Below are 24993 nucleotides of genomic sequence, written 5' to 3' on the forward strand. Positions count from 1 at the left end.
ACTTACAGCGATATGAATGGTCTTTACTTTTGCAAGGTAAGCTTGGACTAGTAAAGTAAGCCAGGTGAGCTGTGTAGTGGAAAGGAAATTCGGAGTGTAAAGGAAAACCTCTGAGTGCATTTCGGCGTTATGATTAAAAAAAAAAACGATAAAGGAAACATTCGAATATTTAATTATAGTTCCACTCAACGAGAGAAACGGTGACAATGGCCGCGCAGCATTGTCACGTGGACATGCTACACAGCGTCAGAGAAAGACAGCGTGTCTTGCTTCCTTTTCCTTTAAGTGGTGTTTGAGTGACCACCGTACGCCGATTTCTTTTGTCACTGGTGGACAGGACAACAGGGGCCGGCCGAAACCCAGCACAGGCCGGCCAGCAGTAATCCCTTCGTCACGTACCAGTGGCGTCGCCTTCTCCGCGACAAAATGGGGGCGCGAACGAACACCGCCTAGAGGCTAGACTTCCTGGCGAGTCGGACGAGGAGAAGAGCCAGCCGAGACGTGCTGTGGGGACGACGAAACGCTGAAGCTGTCTCTCCTCTACCGAAGGACACGTCGGTGCTCAACTGGGACAGATTCTGCGACACCACAGGTGTTCACCATGCTCGTATGTACAGCCCGTTCGCATATGCTCTTGATTCCTCTCTCTTTTGCAGTTTGCTGATACCATATAAACATATGCTCTTGATGCCTGTTTCTTTTACAGTTTTCTGGTGCCGTGAATATAATTAACTTATGTGGTCATACTGGCAATGCCTACTAATTATGCTTTGCACGCTCGCTTTTTTTTTTTTTTTTTGTAACCTTTTCAGAAGCTGTGTACACGTTTATCTCTCAGCCTTTTCTGAAAATGTTACAATGCTGTGCTCAGTGAGTTCTTTTATTTCAGATATAGCACTAAATGTCAATAATTAAGGCATTTTTATGTCACCTAATGAACCCCGTAATATTAATTGAGAACAAAGAACTTGGCAGCGTAGGTCCTTCGACATTGTTAAGATTTTTTTTTGTCTGAGCCGCGATGTTTTATTTTGTACTTCTAGTTTATTTATTTATTTATTTATTTATTTATTTATTTATTTATTTATTTATTTATTTATTTATTTATTTATTCAAAATACCTTACAGGGCCCAGAAGAAATAAAATGCGTGGCCCGCATTTCCTCGATCGAGTGCTCATACGACTAATATTTGTGTATCAACGTTACATTTTGCAATTATTCCGGCGAAGCTTAGTAGAAATTGTCGCCCATGCCTGTAGAAAATAAACAGCCGCAGCGTTTCGCGTGTAACGGAATGAATGGCAAAATGAAAGAAATGAACGCTCTTTCGTGGAGGACATTTTTTTCATGAAATATATTACTCGCATCCTTAAACATTCCTTCTATTTTCGTGCCTATGTATGAACCGACCCTTTCATGGCATCTTATAGCTTATGGGTAACATAGCTTTAACCGGAGTCCCGGCGATGTCTCAGTAGGTCATCGCGTGGTTCGTGCCAGCTATTTGCGAAGCAAAAGTGATGAGCAGGGAAGCTTAACGTCGCGCATGCTTATCGACCATGCATGTTCGCCATAAAAGTTGATTTCTCGAATGCGAATTTACTGCTTGTACTTTCATGATTGCAGTTGCCTGCGATCTGCACGGTGCTGACAGCGATACAGTCATTTCCGCTCGAAGAGTGGCAAGCGGCATTCGTAGACGAATACGCTGAAAGAGCTCGAAAAACTGCAACGGCCGACATCGGCAACAAACTAGGTTGGAAGCTGCATGTGCAGCCAATTGACGATACAGTTAGGCAAGAGCCCAAAAGTCTCGAAAATTCCGGTGGCGGCAGCTCCATGTTAGAGAGATCGTACAGTACAAAAAAGGCTGCCACACCTGGCAAATCTCCGTACCGTGACGACGTAACCTGGAAGACGCTGCTCGCAGAGGCTGATCGGTTTGTCGACGCTTTGGACAAGCAACAAAAGCCCACGAATGTCACAGGTAGAGCGGGTCCTAAAGCGAAACCTAGCAAGGCTGACACGACTCTCAAATTTGCCAAGAGCAAGGGCATTTCTGTCAGTCTTGTGTCTCGCGAGCGTAGTCCCACATCTACAGACAAACCGCCATGCGGAAAAGGAACGTATCAGCCAATCGACAAGAGGATATCCACAAATGACACATCCGGAGACGCCGCTTTGCTAACGAAAGAAACCGGCCACACACCTTCCAGCACTGTGCAGGAAGGTATCAACCCGGATCCAACCACCGATGCAACTTTGCACGAAAGTGTCGTCGATCTCTTGACGAGCCCCTCACCTCCAAGCCAACCCAAGGCACTTGGTTCTAAAGTCACAACCCGGAAGCCTAGAGTTAGGATTGTAGAGAGCATGCGCGCTTCATCAAACATCGCTGCGACACCCCCAAATACGCGAAGACGTATTCGAGTTAGGCTTAGGACCGCCAAATCACCCGCACAGACGCGTCCTCTAGACGTTCCCAAGTTAATAGCAGCTAGCACGAAGTCCAAGAACACCCACCTGCCTGAGCAGGCTAACTATTCTGCATTGCCACCACGGACAACATCCAAGACTAAGAGACTCAGGCGCCGAAAGAAGCGGCCGAAACTAAACCTGTTCCAACCGAGAAGACGCCAGCCAGCTGCCGTCAAAGATTGGACAAACGCTCCAGGCAAGTGTCATACCGGCGAAGCTCGGCGCCTAAGTGGGAGATGTGGAAATGTGAAGATCAACGATAACAGGCCTGCAAAACGACAACAGCAGGAAGACCACATGACCGAGTCATCTGTAGTTCGGCCAAGGATTTATGGGTTAAATCACGACGTCGGCAGCGAAGAGCGAAAATCGCATTTGAGCCAGTCGGCGGCAAGAAGTAATCATCAGCATCGTCGACCCGCATACGCGGCGAGCCGTGACTCGCATGAGGACTACTACGACTATTCCCCAGAATATCACGATGGTGGTTACTACTCGGGCGAGTCCCTAGAAGACTTTAGCGACGAGGCATCGCGTGAAACGCGCCGTGACGACCGCGACGCCGTGGTTCCAGACATGTCTTCAGAAAGGCAAAGTCTGACTAAAATGGACGCTAATGCCACTCGAGAAGAAGCGAAAAGCAACATAGACGCTCCGACTATAGCTCCGACATCGATCGGCGAAACCGTGCGTTTTAAAACTACCAACACTACTTCCGTTAACGATAACCCGGATGTAGATGTCTCAGCGGCCCCAAGTGCTAAGCGCCCCCATATGCTGACGGACATGGAGGAAGGCTTCAAACTCCTGATTCATGACGACAGCGACATTCCAATCGTAGACCCGGTTCAGAGTGCAACAAACTCGACAGCCGCAGAAGAAAAGTCAGAGCCTAGTCCTAGAGACATACAGCCACCGTCGACTGACCCAACATCGGAAGCTGCGTCGAAGCTAACTGCAATGTCTCCTGGAGTCCAGGGGACACGCGCCAGCGACAGTGTCCGTGACGAAGTCCAAAGGGCTTCGAGTGATCAGAGGGGCAAGGCTGGCGGGATATCCAGCGGATACTTCAGGTAACGCACCTTCACGTAACGTTTTCGACATATTGCATCGAACCGGAGTTTATACCGGGTGTTTAAGCGAACATCTCCAAAATTCCCGAAAATAATGTTCAGAAAGGAAAATATTAGGCATGAAATGCTTTTATTTCCCGTTGTCGGCGATATTGGGCACATTTGATTTTTAGACTAATCCTGGACTACTTGCCGACTCTGGTCCTGCATTTGATTTTTCTCCGGAAGCCCAAAAGCTCCGCTCACCAGTACAACTCATGGGGCTCCTTGTGGGCGGCTATATAGTTGGTCTGTGAGCGCACTCTGAGTACTTTTCGTGTTCCTTTTCAATCCTGCCTCTTCACTTTATCTTTAAACTCGCTACGTACGGATGCGTTCAGAGCCATGAGCACGGTGGAGTGGTTGCTCGTGCTGTCCACAAGTTATTCACCTGTTTCACGATTTTTCCGGCGTGCAGGCCTTAAATCAAGTTGTATACTGGAGCAGGTGCACGCTTGTTGTAAATGCTTTTTTTTTTTCGAACGCTTTCACTTCATTCCTATTCGACTGAGCTACTTAATTCGGCCTCGGACAATCTTCTCCGCGAGCAGCAATGACAGGCAAACCCTGCCGAGTTGTATCAAATGCTTCACATTATGCATGTCGTGCTCCGGCGCTTCGTTGCTTTGTTCGCGAAAAGCACCGACTGATTCGCACCACGTCTTTTTTTAGTTTTACACCGCACGCTGGGGGATTAACGTGCGTGCGCGGCGTCACTGCGAAAAAATTGCGTCGTGCTGACTCAGGGTTTGCATTGTCGTCTGTAGCAGACGGGGCTGCTTGCAAACTTGCATAATGTTACCGTACCTGTCCACCGCCATCTGCTACAGACGACAATGCAAACCGTCGTGCTTTGCAAGCAGCCCTGATCTCCTGGCAATCAGGTCATGTGACCATGACACTGCTTCCGGGAAGAGCGGAATCCAGGAATTGTTAGCAAGTAGTTCGGGACTGGAGAAATAATCGAGCCAAAACCGATAGCCAACATCCGCGCACCGAACGATATATGATGGGACGAGTTTTGCCCTATACCGACATGTGTTCTCGATACTGTCGGCCGCACACCCAGAATTTGCCCTCAGGACGCCCCAAATGTGCGTGGCAATTTGGAACACTAAAGTTGTTGCGACTGAAGGGAGAAGGAAAAGAAACTGCACGGGCCTGCTACTGGCTCTGTCGCTGAGCCACCTCCGCTGCCTCGTGCAGTGGTCGAAGGGTGGCTGGTCCTGGCCCTGGTGGGGCTGGGATAGGTAGGCTACCCCGCTTGCAGTGGGGGCTAGCCTGCCACCGAATTTTTATCTGTTGTAGGCCGTCGTTGCGCCCGCCACCGGTGGTGGACGACGGCTGTTGCGGCGCGCGTCTTTTTCTCCCTCTTCTTTTTCTTCCTTCTCTATTTTCTCCTGTCTGCACGAGGCAGCGGAGGTGGCTCAGCTGTTTTCGTTCTTAATCCGTTCCTTGTCTTTTTGTGTGGCCATGGGTACCTAATTTATCCATTAGCTAGGTGACTTACCGTTCTTGTTTGGGTGAGTCTGTCCAGTTGAGCCCTACGTTGCGCTTCTCATAGCTCGTCGAACGTTGTTCGATGCACCCAGTGTCATTAACTTTTCGATTGGTGTTGACATCGGAAGTCTTAGCGCCGTTTTGTAACCTTTGCATAATATGGTGTCAATTTTTAGGACCTCTTGCTTGTTTAGTTCGTGGTAAGGTAGGCTGTACGTCACCCTGCTCGTGACGAGGCTGTCTACGACGTGTCCTGCTCTCTCATGCCCTTCTTTTTGCTGCTGACTCTTCGCACGATTCTGACGACTTGATCTGTTGTAATCTTAAGGGAGGCGATGGTTTTGCTACAGCGCACTGTGCTTTGCAGCCACATTCCAAGTGCTTCCGTCCTCTCTGGTATTGTCTCATTTCCAAGTTTCAAGGTGATTTGGGAGTCGTATTTCCTTGTGCCTTTCTTGAATCGTATGTATTCTGATTTTTATGCTGAGCACGATAGTCCTCTGGCCCTGGCGTATGGTTCAGTGTGGTCAATCGGCCTTTGAAGCCACCTTTTTTTTCTGCTAGGGATCCTGTGGTCGTCCATATTGTTATGTCGTCGGCGTACATTGCATAGAAGATGTTCTCTATCTTGTCGAATTTTTTTATGGGGTCAACTTGAATCGTCTGGTGATGTCATCAATCATGATAATACGTGTCATGACTGGATGTGATGTGATGACGGAAGTTTCGGTCGGTATACGTGGCCGGATGTGACGCCATGATGACATCACATCCGGTCATGACGTCCTGTCTTGTCATGGCCGATGACGTCACAATCTCACGGTATCCTGTGAAATTTCGCGAAGGCGTGGGACGCTTTCTAGACATAAGCCTATTAAGGCTTTCGCCTTAATATTTGACCAGCTTCCGAATTTATTCAAAATTGATGTCCAATCAAATCTGAGTATGAACGATTCAGCGGTGAATAATAATCGGTTTACAGGAAAGGCGTAGTATCTGTCACACGTTCTGTGGACACCTGAACATAATTATTGGTTCACAGGAAGGGAAAGGAACAGTATCTGTCACGCTTGTTTCTGTGGACACCTGAGCCGCGCCGTAGGGGAAGAGAGAAAGGTGGGAGTTAAAGTGGAAATGGAGAAAGAGGAGCCCTAGTGGAGTGCTACGGAAGAATTTCGACCACCAGGGAATTTTTAACGTGCGCTGACATCGCACAGCACACGGACGCCTCTTCGTTTCGCCTCCATCGAAACGGAGCCGCCGCGGTCGGGTTCGAATGGACACCTGAACCATTCGAAACCTGAACTGCGTCGTAAGGGAAGGGAGGAAGGTGGGAGTGAAAACGGAAATAGAGGAAGGGGCGGCGAGAGCTCCGGAGTAATTTCGACCACCTGGAAATCTTTACTGACACTGACATCTCACAACACACGGGCACGAATTTCTTGTGAAATCAGTGATTTCATGGCGTATTTGACTCTTTTACGAGATAGTGTAGACAAATCGTTCTACTAAAAAACCGCCGCCGCCGTGGATGGCAGTCAAAAAATGTAAGGTGGTAATTTAAGCTCCGCTTTAAGTGTATGGTGGCTCCCCTTGAGATTCCCGTTCGCGTAGTACATGCAAAGCTTTCATTTAAATTAGGGTGGACACGAAACTGAAGCGCCTTACTGTTTTTTTTTTTTTTTAAGCTTTTAGTGGGAAGACAGTTAAGGGAGGGAGGCGCGTAGCATGGCTGCGGGAAAGTATATATGCGGCTTTATGTTTATTTTTCAGGAGCTCACACTGGAAGGCTTTCAGAGCTAAAAGCTGCTCTGTGCAGCTTTGCTATTGGTTAACTCCACAACACGGTTGCAAGGGGCCGCAGGCGGCATTACATAAAATAAAAAAAAATTAGGGTGTGTCTCAGATGTCTCTTTAAGAGGAGAATGACGAAAGCCGACCCTTTCTATGCTATCATCGGCGTTAGTTGCAGTGCTACGTATAATTGGTTTACAGGAAAGGAGAGGCGCCGTATCTGTCGCACTTTCTCCGGCAAGTCTGATTTTGGAAGGTACACCATCGTTCCTGTCGTGGCGTTCTTTGGCGCGCGTTCATGTGTGGGATTGCAGATATCAGGAACGCTAGACAAGAAGAACACATCTCGCGGAATCTCGCGCACAGATCCAACACCTTCTAATAGGAGGCGTTGATAGATCTCCAGCACAACTCTCGCGCGTGGGATTTCGTTCCATGAGTCTATAAAGGCTTTCGCCTTGGCCAGTGGATGACATGCTGGTTTTGGTGAGGGGGGGGGGGGGGGGGGATGATTGGGACGCCTAGCAATCGGAAGACACATGCAACAGGAGAGGCGCTACATGAAAGCATATTACACACACAAAAAAAAAATATTATACATGGTGACGCCGTTTGCAAACGAATATGTTCGGCACTGCTTCAGTGTTGAAATCCCAAAGTTGCTAGACACAGGCTCGTTAAAGAAATATTTAAAACACGAAAAAAAAAAAGTAGACAAGACGCCAAGGATGAATGAGTTTAACATACCGCTCGCCTCCAAGACCCAGGTGCTATATCTCTCTCTCTTTACGCGGGTCGAAATAGGACACCTATCCGAGTAAGGAGGAGGAAAGCGTGATTTCTGTCTTTTTTCTACGGTTCTCGCAGCTTCGCGGAGGTTCCTGCACCGGGACACCACCGCTTCGGCTACAGGAAAGGCAACGATCAGCACTTCACCGGAAGACTGGAGCTGGCCGACGGGCCACACGTCAAAGCCGTTGTCGTCTGGGCGGATCGAAGAGGGGGCTACGGAAAACACATTTGGGACTACAACCACAAGGATCGCAACTATTAATGTCAAGACCTTGTACATTCGCAAATGAGAAAAATAGAGGTTTTTGTTTCTTACTCTGATTGACTTTGGTAGCAAAGGATGACGACTAAGACTCGGACGTCGACAAATGAAAAATTTTATGTATCAGAATAGCATGGTGAGAGTGAAGACGGATAAAATTTTTGGGTAAGAATTACGTGCAGTCGCCGGTCAGAGTCTCCGACAACAACCCTTAGATTCTCGGCAATTCTTAATCGCTCAGCTCATAGCCGATTGGCCATGCCCTCTCCTGACGAAACTTTAGCCTATAGCCGCGTAGATAAGCGCGCCCACCGTTCTTCCAGCGGGTCCAACGTGACCTGGTTATACACAAAGCAAGAAAACCAATTTATACGCATGCCGACGCTGGTATCACGTGGCAAGACAAAATACAAGGTAAGAAAATAAAATTAATCGCGTGCTCGCGCTGACACACATGACCCGGTAAAACACTAGACAAGAAGAGCGGAAATAAATGGCGTATCCGCATAGACCTTATGTGGTCCAACAAATCACAACTAATGCAAAGCGCAAACGAACGCAGCGCGAACCAACTGAGACCGAAGTGCACACGTTCCGCAAGAACAGGCGACGGTTTATCTCTTCTATGCTCAGCGCATTATACTTATGGGACGGCACCGATGCGACCGTAAGCCGACGAAAGAAAAGACGAAAACTGTCTGTTGCTCGAAGAGTGCTTTGTTTACACTAACAAAATGTGGTCCGTGTTTCTGGATTCAGCAGGTCATCAAGGCGCTGGCCCGGCAGGGAACCAGCGAGCCGGCCACGGCGAGCGGGGACCCAGGCCGCGCGGCCGGTGCCCAGAGGACGACGTAGGCCCCGTCCGGAGCGCGCGTTCTACTGCAGGCACCAAATAAACGTTTTACCAATCCAATCCAATCGCCTCGAGTTGCTGATTCTCGCGCGATGCATCCGCGTAGTCGCGATATACTTATCGCGCGAGACCTGAACGACGACGACACACGGCCCGCAGGCCAACAGGAACACGTATTTAGGCCCGCTGCGCGATGATCTCGAGGTCGCTTAACTGTACAGTAAATATGGAGTTTTTATGTATTTCTTGTAGTCATCGTACCGCTCCTTTAAAAAAAAAAAAAAAAAACCGCTTTATTCCCACCAACCGGTCTCAAGTTGTGTCATTTGGTGTGCGACGCCAAGTATGGCTCCAGCCCCCGAATGCACTCGAAATAGAAAGGTATTCCAGCTGCGTATCAGTTCAAATACGTCAGAGTGTGCTTTAAAATTTGTTTCGGGCCCGATTGGGCGAAGCTGGTTGTTCATGTAAGTACGAGATTGGGCCACCTCCTAAATTATCCCGAGCCGCGATTGGTTATCGCAGCGGAAGCAGCGTGCGTAAGGCTTCCAGTATGCACATTTTTCGATTTCGGACCTGTAGCTGTGAGTAAACTGGATTGTGCGCACAAATAATTTATTCAGTAGCAATTATAGTTGGCAATACAGGCATAATCATTTCACAGCGCTTCGTATACAACATTTCTGGTCATTTTAATTTCCCCTCTAAGATTTCGCCACAGAACATCGCCAATATCCTAACACAGCAAGCGGCACCCTCGCCCACCGTGTGCTGTTTGTGCTTTTGTTTTGGTTTGGTTTGTAGAGCTCGATATCCCAGAAAACTTACGCTATGCATAGGAGGCGACCTGGTGGAGGGCTCCGAAAGGTTCGACCACCTGGGGTTCTTTCACGTGCAATGACATCTTATAGCACAGGACGCCTTGCTTTTCGCCTGCGTCGAGAAACGGTCGTGGTGTCGGGATCTTGTATCATCGCTTCAGGTAGGATGAAAATGTGGGATTCCCTACCATTGTACATAATCCGATTAAACCCTTAGCAAGAGCAGTAACTGCTGAGATGAACACTGTAGAACCTCCGGGCGACCCAGTGTTTGAACCGGCGCCTTCTACTAGTTAACGCTGCAGCACAGCAAATCAATATCATAGAAGAGTTGCAGAGATGCAATTTCTCATATTTTTTTCATTGTCATAGAGTTGACACACTGCTTGAAATAAAATATTTAGTTCAGGCTACTTTCCAGAGGATAGTGGCAGCCGCGCCCAAAAGTTCCGGGCTTCCCATAAGGGGCTCACCGACGAAAGGGTGCTCCTCACTCAAACCCTTATCAGAGCGAAGGCGCTCCCAGCATAATTATAGCCATGATTATGGTAGAATTATGGTTTTGTGGTTTTATTGATAGTTATCGCATTTTCCTCTTCTGTGTTGTTGCAGGCTCCTCCAGCTTTCAAAATGATTGCCAGTGAACAGTTCGGTTTAGACCTCTTGTAAACTTTGTTGTTTGGATTAAGACCAATTTGCAGTTTTTATTTTTTGATCTTGTGTGCAAATTGCTAGATTGTTTTTCCTGTTTGATTGTGTATTCGTTTGCAAACACGTTTTTGAACAGTTGCCTTTTTTTTGTCTCCATGCTGCACAAATTAAGAGAACTTAAATTTCAAACATAAAAAAGTTGTTTTTCTCAGTTCATCTTTTTGCATGTTTCAAAACAGTTCCGAACAAGGCATTCTGAGTAGCGCTTCACACTCAAATACGCTATGCACACATCAGTATTAGCGTGTTTGTATCACAATCGCGGAAAGCTAAATTATTGGAAAATAGATTGATGGACGAAATCTTTAAAATTGGACTTGGGATATATCCTCTGTTAATGTTCGGACTAGGAAAAGGCTATTAAGTGTACTTTTTTAAAGAAACCGCGCTCCGCATATCTCTAGATAAGTTTTAGGTAAGAAAAAAAAATATAACAAAGCTGGTCCTAAGCCATAACTATGTATGGTTATTTCTGTAGTTGTCTTGACGCAGTCTAAGTGTAACGAAGTTCCTCAAGACGTCCTTATGAAGGAGCACTGAACAAGGGTAAAGGAAGGGGGACGCCTCAGTTCGCAGGTCGAGCCAACGTTTCGACAAGTGGACTTGTCTTCGTCTGGGCAAAGCGATCATCACTGGCAGGGGGTTTAAATATGCTTTTGCTTCCGAAGAAGAAAAGCTGGGGAGGGGGAAAGTGGGTGAGAAGAAAGTAGGTCAAGGAGTGTAGAGGGGGAGGATGGGTGAGATGAAAGTAGGTCATGGAGTGAAAAAAAAAAAAACTTTTCTCCCCCCCCCCCCCCCTCACCCCTCCCCACATCCCATCTCCCCATCCCCCGGACGCCAAGAGTACCGCCACGACCTAAGCCCTGTATACATGGACTCGACAGAGTCGGGTCGAGTAAGCCTGTCGAGTAGAAAACCAGTTGTCAGGTTCATGTGTACCCAGTCGGGTCGAGTAAGATAGCCGCGGAGCGGGTCGCGTTAACTCGCTTGCAGGGGGTAGGTTAACTCGCTTGACCCGCTTGTCTAAAAGCATGTAGACTCTGTCGAGTCAGCGAGTCGAGTTATGGCGAACTCTGGGATTAAAAAGCAACCGGAGCGGCGAGGAGCGTCAGCGAAGTTGAATGCTTTTTAGCCCTCATCAACGATAAAAAAGAATAATCGAAGCTCTCAATAGTAAAAGGCAACGGAATCAAATACGAGTAAGAAACTTGCACAATAACTACAAATCTCGACGCTACGCGCCGCTGCGATACTTACTCGCTAGAAGGCGAGTTCGTGTAGACACAATCGGGTCGAGTAATGGTGACCTCACTTACTCGACGCTTACTCGACCCGGTGCTGTCGAGTCCATGTATACAAGGCTATAGGGCGGCGGCATAACCCGCGTCCGGTATCCCCTCCTCACAGGACTCAGAAGAAAAAGTATGTATTTCATAGCCTGGAACCAGGGATTCTGTGGCCTGAAAAAAGGAATAAATGCGGCAGTACCAGGAAAAACTACAATACCGGGTGGATGATTAGTCAGTACCTAAAGCAGGTTTAGTGCAGATACACCTTCCTACAAAGGGACAGGCTTTGGAAAGGGCCCTGATAAAGAATATATCTAAGCGGAACAATTCTTAAAACTTTCTGCAAAAGGGGGGCGGGAGGGGGTTGAGGAGGACAAAGAAACAGAATAACCGCACAGTGAACCACAACTAACATGCAGAAAAAAAAAAAAAGTTCGAGGGCAAACTCAAGTAGCAAGCGATAAGGAGGAAATGTGTTTGGAGAAACATGTGCAGCTTATGTTATTGCGGAGGTGAATAGAGTGTACACGTGCTGTGAATAAACTGTACAATTAACGCTAAGTGGGATTGTTTTCCCGAATAGTTATGGTGCAGAGGGAACTTAAGAGATTCTAATGTTCCTTTATAGATATTTATTCATGCTAGTTCCAATGTTCTAAATTGCCTTTATATTTTCTGTCCCTTGCAGATTTAAAGCCTGACTGGAGAATATATAATTTAATTTCTTCGAACTTATGGTCTTTCGGATTGAAATGCTGGGAAACTGCTTTCGGGAGGTTTTTGACTGTATCTGCCCAATGGCCACTAAGCCTTATGTTCATTGGTTGCCCTGTCTCTCCGACGTACTGTTTATGACAGAAGGAGCATTCTAGAAGGTAGACAACGTTTGAAGATGTGCAGTTAAAGCCTGATTTTATGTTAAAAGTAAAATCGCTTGCATTACTTTTAACCGTGGTGTCTTTTTGTATATGACTGCACGTCTTACACCTAGGTCGAGAGCAAGGATGTGGTTGTGTTGGATGTTTTCTGTCGAGTTTAGAATGTACTAGAATATATCTGAGGTTTGCGGTATGTCCTTGTACTCTGAAAACTAGCGCGAAAAAAAAAAAATTGTGGGGGTTTTAAGCATGACTCGAACCTAGCGATAGAGCGAAAGCTGTGAGTGTTGCAGCTATAGACAGTTTATAACATCCGCTTTTCAATCCGCTGTTTTGTTTTATATATAATTTTTTTTTTATTTAAGGAAAGGAAGGAGCTTTATACTTTCGAGTGGACACCACGTAATTTTGGACACCTACGCCTAACCAGGTCAAGATCATGTATTCTTTTTTTTTTTCCTTGTATATTGTAAATTGGTTTATAAGAAAGGAAAGGTCACTTCAAGGTGAAAACCGTTCATACCCAACGGCTCGAACTACCTGGCGTAGTGAAGCTTTCGCTTTAAAAAAAGAAAACAAAGCCTGCTCGGCAGCGCGCAGCGTAGCGTAGCAGGATGCTGTGAGATTTGTCTTCCGCGCATTGGGCTTCGAGGCTCGGCTGCAGCAGCGGCGGCAGGTAACTCGGCGACATGGAGGTAAAATAACTAAGGAGAGAGCGTGATGTCACGCGACCAACCTTTGCAAGCTAAGTGCCGAGAAAGCCGTTCCCTCCCCCGTTTTGTCGTTCTCCTAGTCAGTCCCCAATGCTTTGATGTCGGTATGTTTCAGTGCGCGCGCCTGCCCTGGCCTTGGCGCGGGCGCGCGGCTGTCTGCAATGGCGAGCATGGGACCACGCCGATTCCCCGGTGCTGCGCGCGCGCGCAGTGAAAGTGGATATTACGTGAAGCGCGCTCCCTCCTTAGTTTATTATTATTATTTTTTTTTTCCATGCTCGGCGATCCGGCGGACCAACGGCGGACCCCGTCGATCTCCCGATACCCTACCGATACGAAGAAAACGACCACATACTCATCATCACCGTTATCGCAAGCCTCAGATCCAATCCAACGCAATCCACGGTCGGCCCCCAGATAGGGTAAAGCTAGAGCTGTTGTAGAGCATGTTGTAGAGTCATTGGTAGAGCGCGCGCTCTTTCCAAACACAGATTCAAAATGGCTGAGACAGAAGCTATGGTTGAAGGCGTCGATGCCTCGGGGAAAACAGTTTTACTTCTCGATCTTAACTGTTTCGTTACGGCAACTGCACAGGGGAATATGCAGAATATTGTCATCGTGAACAGTGCATCTGATGGTACAAACATTTCCAGCGTGCACGGTGCCAACATCTCCGAAGTGTACGAAGTACCACTGGAGGACATAACACGCCCAATTCCTGCTACCCACTTCGACGAAGACAAAGTTAGAGGTGTTGCGGAACTTCTTCAGAATCCAAGCACCAAAGACCAGGTTGTGCCTGTGGACATTCTGTGGATCAAGGGTACAGAAGGTGGCAACTACTATTACGCTTTCGGAGGCAACCACAGATTTGAAGCCTGCTACAGATTGGGCCTCACGACCATCCGTGCAAAGCTTATTCGGTCAACACCTGCAGCGCTACGCCTCTACCTTGGAGGGTCAACGCCAGAGCTCAAGTGATACACAAAACACAAGTGTATGTTGTTATAGTTGCCCTAACTACATTCATTGATCGTTACTGCCATCACAGTTCTTTCTACCATGTTCACCTACAAAGAATTCATTTTGTTTAAATTTGGATTGACAAGCAACTTTGCCACAAACATTGGATTAATAAAAAATTAGTCTCTTAGATGTCGCTTAAGAGGAGAATGGCAAAAGCCTACCCTCCTCTCCTCTCATTTGCTTCTCATCGTTTGTTATCGGCGTTCGTTGCATAATTTGTTTACAGCAAAGGAAAGGCGCAGTATCTGTCACACTTTCTCCGGAAGGTGTGGGTTTGGATGGTACACCATCGTTCCTGTCGCGTGGCTTTCCTTGAAGCGCGTTCAAGCGTGGGATTGATTAACATACGCTAGAGATGAACACATCTCGCGGAATATGACAGATCTCGCGCACAACTCTCGTGGTGGTGCAGTGGTAAGACTCTTGACCACGGTGCTCCCGAATACTGTGCGGGAGTACCCGGGTGCAATCCCGACTGCCGGCGGCTGCGTTTCGATGGGGGTGAAACTAGGGCGAAACAGATCCCCAGGTGATCGAAATTTCTCCCTAGCCAGTGTCACCTAGAACTACCTTCAGGCCTGCTCACTGCCGCCGTGACGTCACGAGTCTTGACCGAGCCGCGCGGAAGCGGGAGGCTGTGAAGCCCATATCATCGCTTAATTCCCGTGAAAAGGAGTGGTCGCGGCATATGTAATAGTTTTATTTTGCCTTTGCATTTTGATTGGCGCTTATGTTAGGAATGCATAATGCTTTAAAAATCCGTGCCAATTTATCTGGAATTTATTATTCCACTAAATATAGAGATTGTGCGCCGTGGAACGTGTGGCCGATTTATAAGAGTAAAGTTCGATGGCCCAACAAAGTAACAAAATAAAAATAGTAAATTTAATGAGTCTTTATTAACGCACACACTTGCCACATACACACTGTGTCCAGAGACCGCATAGAAATATTTATTACTCATTGTGCTAGTAGCAGGCGAGAAAGAAGTGGTCCATCTTCAGAAGGAAGATGGACCTCCTCTTTCTCGTCTGCTACTAGCACAAGATCTTTCTAGAGAAATTAGCGTCTTTTCTATCCTATCCTATACTCTTCAGCACATCAGTCTTCATGGAAACATATTTCTTAAGAAGTGTGTTTGCTGCTGCCACAAGTATGTTTGTCAGCACAGTGTCAGGATGGTGAACATTGTTACAGACATCAAAATCTTTTGCTTCACAGAGATGTCTTGTTGCAGCCACAAGGAGCTCCCTCTGCTTAGGCGTTGCATGAAAACTTGCAGCATTCGCTTTGTTGGTAAGCTGTTCTAAGACACATTAATGACAGCCGGTTGCGGAAACTTGAGAGCGCCTCTCGAGAGTTTTCGATTAGGAGATTCCTTTCAAGTTGAACTGCCAGGTCCTCAGACATAATATTCATAGCACAATACTGACACGGCAGCTTCTTTAACGTGGCGTGGGCGCAAAAAGCCTGTGATGTATGTTATTACCGGCAGAATGGACTCATGTCTGATATCACGATCCGACACCTTTATACCGTACTGCTCTGTCAACTGAGCTCCGTCAAGTGTTTCAGCACATGGCTTCTGCAGTTCCTGCATATCTGGCAAAACCAAACTGTCTCGTAGCCTCAGTTTTTTCTCTGACTCAGGACTTGCTGTACTGAGATGCGATAATTTGCTCCAGACAGCTGACGGCACTGTCCGAACCTTTTTTTTGAGACTGTCTGTCTGAAATTTGCCCAGCAACACATAGTCGAAATTCAATTCTTCAAGGCAGTACCGGCACAGTTCGACAAGCGAGTAACAAGTCAGCCGCAGTGCTGCGTGGATTTCAGTAGTTAGTGTGCCTGTATCCATCCTGATGTCTCGCCATGTGTTCAACCAATTCATGAATTTATTAAGAAATTCTATCAGCTTGTCAGTCAAACTCCTTACTGGATTCTGAAGTGGATCTCATAGGCGCCGGTCCTTGGAGGGGTTTTTCAAGTTGACAATATGCCACCACTTCAGTATTAGTTCAATGAAATGCACTGCCCCTGCGGCGTAGTTCAAATTAAGCTCGTTTCCGCGCATATTTAAAGCCTCCACCACAAATGAACTAAAAACTTTTAAAACCAGCTTCACATTCTGGCACTCAATGTTGGATGGATGCAGTGCTTCGCAGCTCAATCCATAACCAAACTTTGAAATGCTGTGTAGCTCTGAAGCGTGCAAGTCTTGAAGAGCTTTGAAAGAGGCTCCATTAACCCGAACTAATGAAGATGTGCTAGGAAATTCAGGGTAGAAGATGCACGTTCCTGGATTATTCTGGTTCAACCAGTTGTTTCGTACACACTTCAGAACGTGGACTGGGCCTACTACATAAAAAAGGGGTCTCGAATCGTCGACTGGGTGAGGGTACACAATGTCAACTGTTCGTTTTTTAGAAAACAAGGGCATTACTTTTCTGTTTACGGAATTGTTATCTTTACTGCTATGACAGTAAGACCTGCATTCTCGAGCTCCAATATTGCCTTTCTTAGGACTGCATACAATTGGACCGCTTCAATGTTCGATACTGGCAGAATGTGTGCGACAACCTTGTGCGATGATAGCAAGGACTGCATCATAAAAACGTGTGCAGTTTTGGCTGCTTCAGAAGAATTAGAAGCTGCCCCGGTCACCGATCCACCTTTGTATTTGAAGTACGGCTGTATATGGATCTCGTCCATAGTGACAATCTTTTCATGCGGTTTCAGAAGGCTTGATTACGTCTTCACATAATGTAAAAACCCTTCGTCCTGCTCATTTGTAGGGTTTATGTTATATTGTGAACAGATACGCATGAGTGCAGATCGATGTGGTAGTGCTAACTTGCCAGCATTGCGAATGAATCGGTAGGCGTGTGGGGAAACAGTGTATAGAATAATGGAGAATATTAAAAGCTCGGCAGAGTATCATGCTGAATGGTCCTTCTTGTGCAATAGGTCAAGTTGCTCTTTTATAAAGCCGAGTGCTTTTCATCACACCTGAGGCTGTCCAGAAAAGAGAAAAGCGAGCTGAAACTTGCCTTGATTTTTTCATCCTCGTCGCAAATGTCTGGAGCCTTGAAACTTCTCATACTGTCTAGTGCAGTCTGAAGGCAGCTCAGATCGTCCAGCTTACACGGGATGAGCAGGTCCTTTACAGGCACTTTCACTTTCCTCCAGAAGGCCATAACCCCCATGTTCTTACTAACAATAACAGATCGTTCGACGTCTGGTGGATCTTTACAAAGATCGAGGCTTTGTAGGCGCGATACAAAGTCTTCATATGACTGAAACTTATTTTGGCGCTCTTGTTCTTCATGCGACAAGATGGACTGCCGAATAGCTTCCTCTAGATGCGATGCCTTGCGGCGCTTCCTCTTTGCCTCTGGCTCCTGGCGCACTGGTGCGCATTCGCTCGAATAAGCAGGAACATTTGGAAAAATTGTCTTCACTGTGTCCTGAGTAAGCTGAGTAGCGCCCATGGGAGCTTCTATTCTCCCGCCGGTTCTTGAATCGGTGTACGTAGTAGTCATCCTTAAGTACTCGATCTTGAAATGGAGCTCACACACCTGCAAACCATTCACAAAAAATAAACGCTATATTACAGTCTTTGTGCTCCACATCTACCTCATTTACTAAGCTATAAAAAAGAGGCTATTTCAGGTGATACAAATGCAGCTGAAGTAAAGCCATAGATATTTCAAGGAAATAATGGAATGGAATGTGTAAACATGAAAAGACACTGTATTTTATGGCACTTTTTATCCTTCGACAGCTTTTTTTTTTTTTTTTGCCCACGCTGGTGCTTTATCGACGAAGCGCGCTGGCCAGCAAATAGACTTCAGAAAAATCTATAGATTACTTCGAGCGTGTGTGTGAACTGATAATACGTCCTTGTGCTCATAACAATAGCGCCTCTCATCACAACAAAGCGCCGCAGTCAAAGCGAACATTATAGAAGAGAAATAAATACCCGTAACAATGTCAAGTCTTACTGACTGGCAAGTAAAAAGCGCACAAGATATCATTATTTTCGCTTCAGAAAAGAACATCCCTCAAGGCATGCGCGCGGCGTTATGAAGATAGCGCGTATCATTACAACAAAGTGCCGCATTCGAAGCAAACTTTTCAGAACAGAAATAAACAGACGTTACAATGTGAAGGCTTATGCTGGCAGGCAAGTCAAAAGCGCACAAGCAATCATTACTGTAGAGCAAGAACCATGGAGGTGGTGCTTTTAGAACGACTCAAAAGTAGTAACGACGTACACATACCTTCTGATCACGGAAAGAACGGATATCAACGTCATCTTGACGAACAGCACACTCCCACTTTGCTCTTTGGTGGTCCATTGGGAAAGAGAACACCGAAACCTTCGGCCCATTGTCGTAATTGCCATGAGAGTTGGGCACGCAGCATCGCCCCATTACGACTGTTTGCAGGCGTACACTATGCGAACATTCAGCGAACGAAACGCTTCACGTCACAACACACCATTTCACAAATGCAGAAAAACACATCTTCTCCAATAGCAAACAGAACCAGCTCAAAAGAGAAGCATCAGCATGTCGCAATAGGCCTTGTCAGGCTTAGCAAATCTTGCTCTTACGAACGGTGTGGGTACGTCCGCGCAAAGGAGGCATTGGTCAAAACTGAGTGACATCAGAGGCCATGACAGAAGTGAGCAGGCCTGATAATAATCTAGAGGGCGCTGCCCTAGCCCTACACTACAGTTCCTCATTCTCTCTTTCCACTTTCACTCCCTTCCCTTACATCGCGGTTCAGGTGTCCACAGAACAAATGTGAGATACTGCGCTTTTCCTTTCCTGTGAACCAATTTAACTCTCGCGCACGGGATTTCGTTCCATGGGCCTAGAAGGGCTATCGTCTTAAAAGAAGCTTCAAATCTCTCAATAGGATGATGCCAGCAGTTAGAGCTGTAGCCTTTTAGGGGACTCGAAAACGCCCAGAAAGAGGGCATGAAGGGAGAGGCAGCTTCTGCCACCTAAGCGCTGCAATGAATGACATTTCGCTGAGCACAAAAGATGCCCTGAAGAACCATGCAAAGAAGAAGATTAAGGCAGCAATATCACTTACATAGATGTGATCAAGCAGCAGAGGGTATTGCGATATATAGCTTTACAAAAATGCACCTTAGAGATCTCGAAAAAGCTCTGCTTATCCTAGGTTACAGTTGGGAATGTTGTAATAGACAAGGTGGAGAACAGAAAGGTTGCGACTTTGGAGTGTTGATTAGGCATGGAATTACTTGGCAGCGAGTGAACAGAGGATGTGAGGAGCATGTATAGGTTAAGAACAACATGGCTGGCAAATAGGTACTGTTAGGAGTAGTGTACTTGTGGACAAGAAGCAACAGCAGGCCAAAAAATGAAGTTTTGATAAAATGTCTATCGGAAGATATCAGGTATGCGAGGCAAAGGGAAGGTACTCATACTAGGAGATATGAATGCTTACATAGAAGAAATTGACGAATTTGTACACTGCTTCGGAAAAGTAATGTAGACAATGTGTGAGCAGCATTACCTTATTATTGTAAACAGAGAAGCAAAATGTGATTGTGTGATCACGTGGGAATTTAGAATTTCTAACTGCAGCATTGACTGTTGCATAATAATGGGAGGTTTATATGAATGACTAGATGTGATGAAAACAGATGAGGAAAGCATAAATAGTATTGGGATCGACCATAACCGGTTAATGGTAGGGTTTTGGTATAGCGGGACAGATAAGCATGACATACAGTGCAGTTTTCGGTATATGGACTACCAACATTTGATGGCCATATCAAAGGAGGTAGAGAAGCAGATAAATAGAGGCGCAAATCAGTCATGGATGTATAATGAAGTGGTAGAAGTAATTCAGACGAAAATAGATTTGGTGCTAAAGAAAAACCGGTGGAGAGGCAAAAAGGAACCAAAATGCCGGTGAGACGTAGATCAACTCAGCAGCTTCCAGGGCCAATCGAAAAGAAAAAAAAAAAATTAGACCCCCGCCTGAGCTTCAGCAAAAATGGGACGAATAAAAAAAACAAAATAACCATGCTCATTTTTTGGTACAAGAGAAAATTAATGCTGCAACCAACAGGTGGCTGGCAGATATTAAAAAAAAAAACAATAAGCAGACGTGCCGCGATATAAATGACGAGGACAATAATGTGCTGGAAAACGAAGATGCTAGAAGAGGCATTTAAGAGTGTGACGATGGTTTTGTTATTAACCTTGATGCAGGTCATTACAATGATGAAGTTTTTAACATCGACATTGACAAACTGGATTGGGGAAAGAGTGGAGAAGAAGGTGCTTTTGCATACAACAACAGGTTTGAATCGAAATGCCAATGAAACCAATTGCAGTGCTTGGTAAAGAAACAAAAACGACCTCGTATGCTGATCTAAGTGACGCACTGAAGAATAAAAATATTCCAGCAAGCTGGTGAGAGGGTAGAATGAGCCTTGTATACAAAGGCAATGGTGAAAAAGGTTGCATCAAGTCTTATAGGTTAACAATGACATTGGTATTGTATAGAATAACAATGCAGGCAATCAAAGATCAATTACAAGTGTGGACTGAGGAGGGAGAGGTACTAGGAGAACTGCAGAATGGCTTCAGGCATGGTCGTAGACTAGACATTTTGTTTGCAGCCACACAATGCATTGAAATCACAGAAATTTAAGAACGACAACTATGGACGGGATATTCAGATATAAAGGGGCCTACGAAAATGTAAACCACGCTCTGATGTTTCAAATTCTAGAAAAGGAGGGTACGGGCAAGGAAACAATAAATTTACTGAAAGAGATGTACAAGGAGAATAATGTAGCAGTGAAGTGGCAGGCCTTGGGTTGCGCAAAGAGAGTTGCAGGTAAAAGGGAACTTAGGCAGGGATGCCTTTTATCACCACTTCTATTCATGGTCTACATCAGAAGGATTGAACGAAAGTTATAATTGAACGGATTGGGTTTTACGATGTCATGGCGGAAGGGGGGTTAAATGAAAACTAGCTGCTTACTGGGATTGATATATGCAGATGATATTGTTGTCCTAGCTATCTGCTAGGCCTCCAAGACTTGGCACACAGTTGACAAAGAGAGGAAGATGTTCCGAGATCAAAAATTTGGCGTAGAAAAATCAGGAATCATGGTTTTTAACGATGAGCCCGGCACAATTATGTTACAAAACTAGAGTTACCTAGAGTTAAAGCATACAAGTACCTTGGTATTTGGATAAACAATGGCACAGACTACTTGCGGGATCACAGAGAGGAAATTGTAAAGAAAGCAAAAAGAAATGCTGCTGCCATGAAAAATTGCGGGCTCTGGGGATATAACAAATATGAAGTTATTCGAGGAATCTGGAAAGGCGCACTGGTACAAGGCTTAACGCCTGCAAATGCTGTGCTGTGCTTGGGATCTGCCACAAGTTTGGCACTTGAAATAAAGCAAAGGAGACTTGCTTTTGGGGCACATGGAGCCACTACTAATGAGGCAGTTCAAGGTGATATGGGATGGTCAATGTTCGAAGCGCGGGAGGCGAAAAGTAAGGTGCACTATGAAAATGGTTGAGGCAAATGAATGAGAAGAGCTGGGCGGCAAAGATTTTCAGATACCTGTACCAATGCAGTATAGGGGACCCAAGCATCGCAGGGTGGCACTGCGAGCGCCAGTGAACAGCACCCTCTCCGGTCAACGCCATGTGATTGGTCGGGCAGAGTGAATAGCTCGCCTGTAGACTTTAATGTCTTTGCGGCTTCTGCACGCAGAAGCAACTCGCTTTGTTGAAAGCTGTTTGCGCGCACGCCCTGACCGCAGTCTACTCGCTTTGCGCGCCCTTTTGGCGCGCTTAGATTTCCGTGCTGAAAGAAAGCTCTCTTGCACGGGCGCGCACGCTCCTGCTTCTACTTCTCAAACTCGCGCTTGGACGAGGTGGTGTTTGAAGCGAGTGTGCAGCAATGTACACGCTTCGATGTGGTTTTAAGAAAATAGCCGACAGCGGTGGCTATTTTCGCAGTGCAAATGTCAAAAAGGGAGAGCTGCTAGTCAGCCATGTGCATTCTGTTGAGCACATTGTAGAAGTCACCGCTGTTATCGTGAAGGCTAAGTGTGTGTCGCAGGTCAACGACCATATCGAGTACAACGTGGGATTTGAGGCAAGCATTTAATTTTTGTTATACCCATTTCATTAAGGTCCAGATTTTTAAGGTGCATGCAACCATTCGATGCACTGTTTACTTTAATTTCTGAAGAGCTTGCAAATGTAATCTAGTTGGTGCCTATGAACTTAATAAAAGATACGTGGTTTCGTCCACATCTTAGGCGCGCTTTTCGGTATATGCCGATATGTTAATTTTGATGCCAACTGTTGTGCAATTGCATACTCAGAACATTTTACGTAGCTTCCACCTGCATAGAATGTGCATTCACATGTATACAAAGAAACATCAACCCTTCTGCTGCAAACAAGATATTTTCGCGTTTTAAATTTCGTGAATCACATTCAGCTCCTAATAACTGGCCCCGCAATTGATCTGGTAATTTAAACTCCACAGAGTAAATGAGAGAGTTCTGGACAATATCTAGAAAAACAAATTTTCGCTGCGTGGTTATTACTTTATTATTCTATAGCTTTTATATTTATATAACTGTTTTATTCAATCACTCGCCCCGCCACGGTGGCTCACGCGTTAGGGACTGCAGGTAATGGCAACGCGAGCTTGATCCCGGCTGCCGCTCGCTGGAGGCGAACTGCAAGGAGGTCTTTAGAAATATACGTGCCCGTTAAATAACCACAGAAGGGAGGAGGGAGGGGGTAAGCGAGATCGAGAAAAACGACTTTAAAAAACACATATAAAATCAGTTCTTGAGCATCGGCGCCATCTCCTCATGCGTAGCTACCACACGCAATAAGCACATGACAGTAACACGCTGCACCACACACCATGAAACACCTGCAGTAACTTCCCAAGTAGCAAACTGCCACATTTCCCCACACGCCAACGGCTCAGTCGGTGTCAGCTGTTAAATATAACTGAATTGCAACAAGAACCTGCTCGCCTGTATGGCTGGCATTCATCATGCATTAAAATGCAAGGACTGCGGAGAGCAGTGATCCATGCTTGCCGCCTCTCTTGCTCATACCATCTGCCTGGGAAACGATAGAACTTCACATGCGGTTCTCGGCCCTTGGTGTTCACGGTACTGTTGTGACAGCCAACAACACAAGACACTTCTCCACATTCCGAGCGTCGTGGAACCACATCAGCAATGTTTTAAACTCAGCTGTGACACCTGTTGGCACGCCTGCGAAGCCACGGCGGCGGGCCGGCGCGAGCATTAACAAAGAGAGGTGACGCGAGCAACACATGAAGCCGCAAAAGCATGTTCGGTCAAGCGCCGCATCAGCGCCGCGCCTAACCAATGCTTCAAAATTTTGCCGCTTGCGGAGAAGCGCACGCTGGAATCGCGCAGCCAAACTTGAGGTTGGGTTCCCTATTGATATGACATGGAGGAGAATTAGATGGCTTTAAAATAAATACAAATGCCATGGGGAAGAAAGCGATAGAAAAATCACCATCAAACAAAAAGTAAAATCCTCAAAATATTTCCATTGGCAAAAGAGAATGCTGAACAAACTTACGGTGGTAGTTTATAGGGTGGCTAAGACCAAAATTCAAAAGGAAAATTTTTTTGACAATTCCAAAGGTAGTGGTTTCTTTTCGAGGCTAGGGATGGGTGCTTGAGGACAAAATGCTGCCAGCAAAAATTTGACAGCACCGATGACACTTGCTGCTGCTCCATGAAAGGCAGGGAAATGAACATATTATTATTATGGAATGTAAGGCACTTCAACCACCAGTGCACGCCGACGCAGGGATTCGAGAAGCACTGGAGTTTCTGGACATCCATGGCAGGCTAAATTATGAAACAGTGGAAGTAAGTAAGAGGCAACTTGAGGACTGGTGGAAAAGGTCAAGGGGGTAGTGCTGGACTGTGCAGAAAAAATAATCAATCTAAAAAAGATATTGAGCAGTTAAAAAGGGATGCTAATATTTATCTATCTGTCTATCTTTTAAATACCCTTTGTTTTAGAGGGAGGAGTAGGAAAGAGCTTGGCAGTACACTTTTGGCTCACGCAGCAGACCTCAAAATGTTCTGGTTCGTCTGCGGTAAAATTGTGCGCAAATCTTGCATATTACAGTTACTTTTGTCTCGTAAACGGTTTTGCGCCACCAATGTGGCTCAGCCACACGCGACTCAAATGATTCAAGCTTGTAATCGTCTGCGCTGCTCAAGTTTATACCGAAATCGAGAACAGGCACCAACACTACACTACCGCTAAGATGCCTAGAACATACTGTCGCTACAGTACACTAGAATACAAATGTAGCGGACGGCGGTCTCCACGTGTCGCCGTTTTTAGCGCAATAGCATTAAAGGCACTGTTAACCAGACAAGGCATCGGCGTTGCGAGGGGCAAATCATGGGCAAGACTCTCAGAGGCAGGTGAAATGGTCATGCACTAATTGGCTGTCAGGTTGCGTGTTGTGATCAGACTACATGAACAAGTGGCAGGCACTGCCAATTCTGGGTTCGCCTTTGTGCTGAGCGGGTGAGATCGAAATCAATGACCCGCAAGTTAGACATGCTACCTCTAGTACACGCAGGCATGCTTACATAGTTTGGCTGATGTAAACTGGGTTGGCTGGTCTTTCACCTAATGTGGCATCTTGCGACTAT

The 24993-nt window shown here is 46.1% G+C and overlaps 1 protein-coding gene and 2 pseudogenes across 1 annotated transcript; 2 read left to right on the forward strand and 1 right to left on the reverse strand.

The window, feature by feature from the left end:
• The first annotated feature begins 300 nt into the window (after positions 1-300).
• Positions 301-8839, forward strand: LOC146208288 (uncharacterized). The gene is made up of 3 exons (XM_084592508.1): positions 301-607; positions 1629-3553; positions 7754-8839. The coding sequence occupies exons 1-3, from the start codon at positions 602-604 to the stop codon at positions 7938-7940; spliced, it is 2118 nt and encodes a 705-aa protein (XP_084448634.1). The 5' UTR covers positions 301-601; the 3' UTR covers positions 7941-8839.
• Positions 8840-13659: 4820 nt separating this feature from the next.
• Positions 13660-14327, forward strand: LOC146208289 (sulfiredoxin-1 pseudogene; annotated as a pseudogene).
• Positions 14328-15992: 1665 nt separating this feature from the next.
• LOC146208290 (uncharacterized) lies at positions 15993-18853 on the reverse strand (annotated as a pseudogene).
• Between the last annotated feature and the right edge of the window lie 6140 nt (positions 18854-24993).

The sequence above is a fragment of the Amblyomma maculatum genome, chromosome 1 (genome assembly GCF_055883805.1).
Source record: "Amblyomma maculatum isolate TAMU_Amacu chromosome 1, ASM5588380v1, whole genome shotgun sequence".
In the NCBI taxonomy this organism is placed as follows: Eukaryota; Metazoa; Arthropoda; class Arachnida; order Ixodida; family Ixodidae; genus Amblyomma; species Amblyomma maculatum.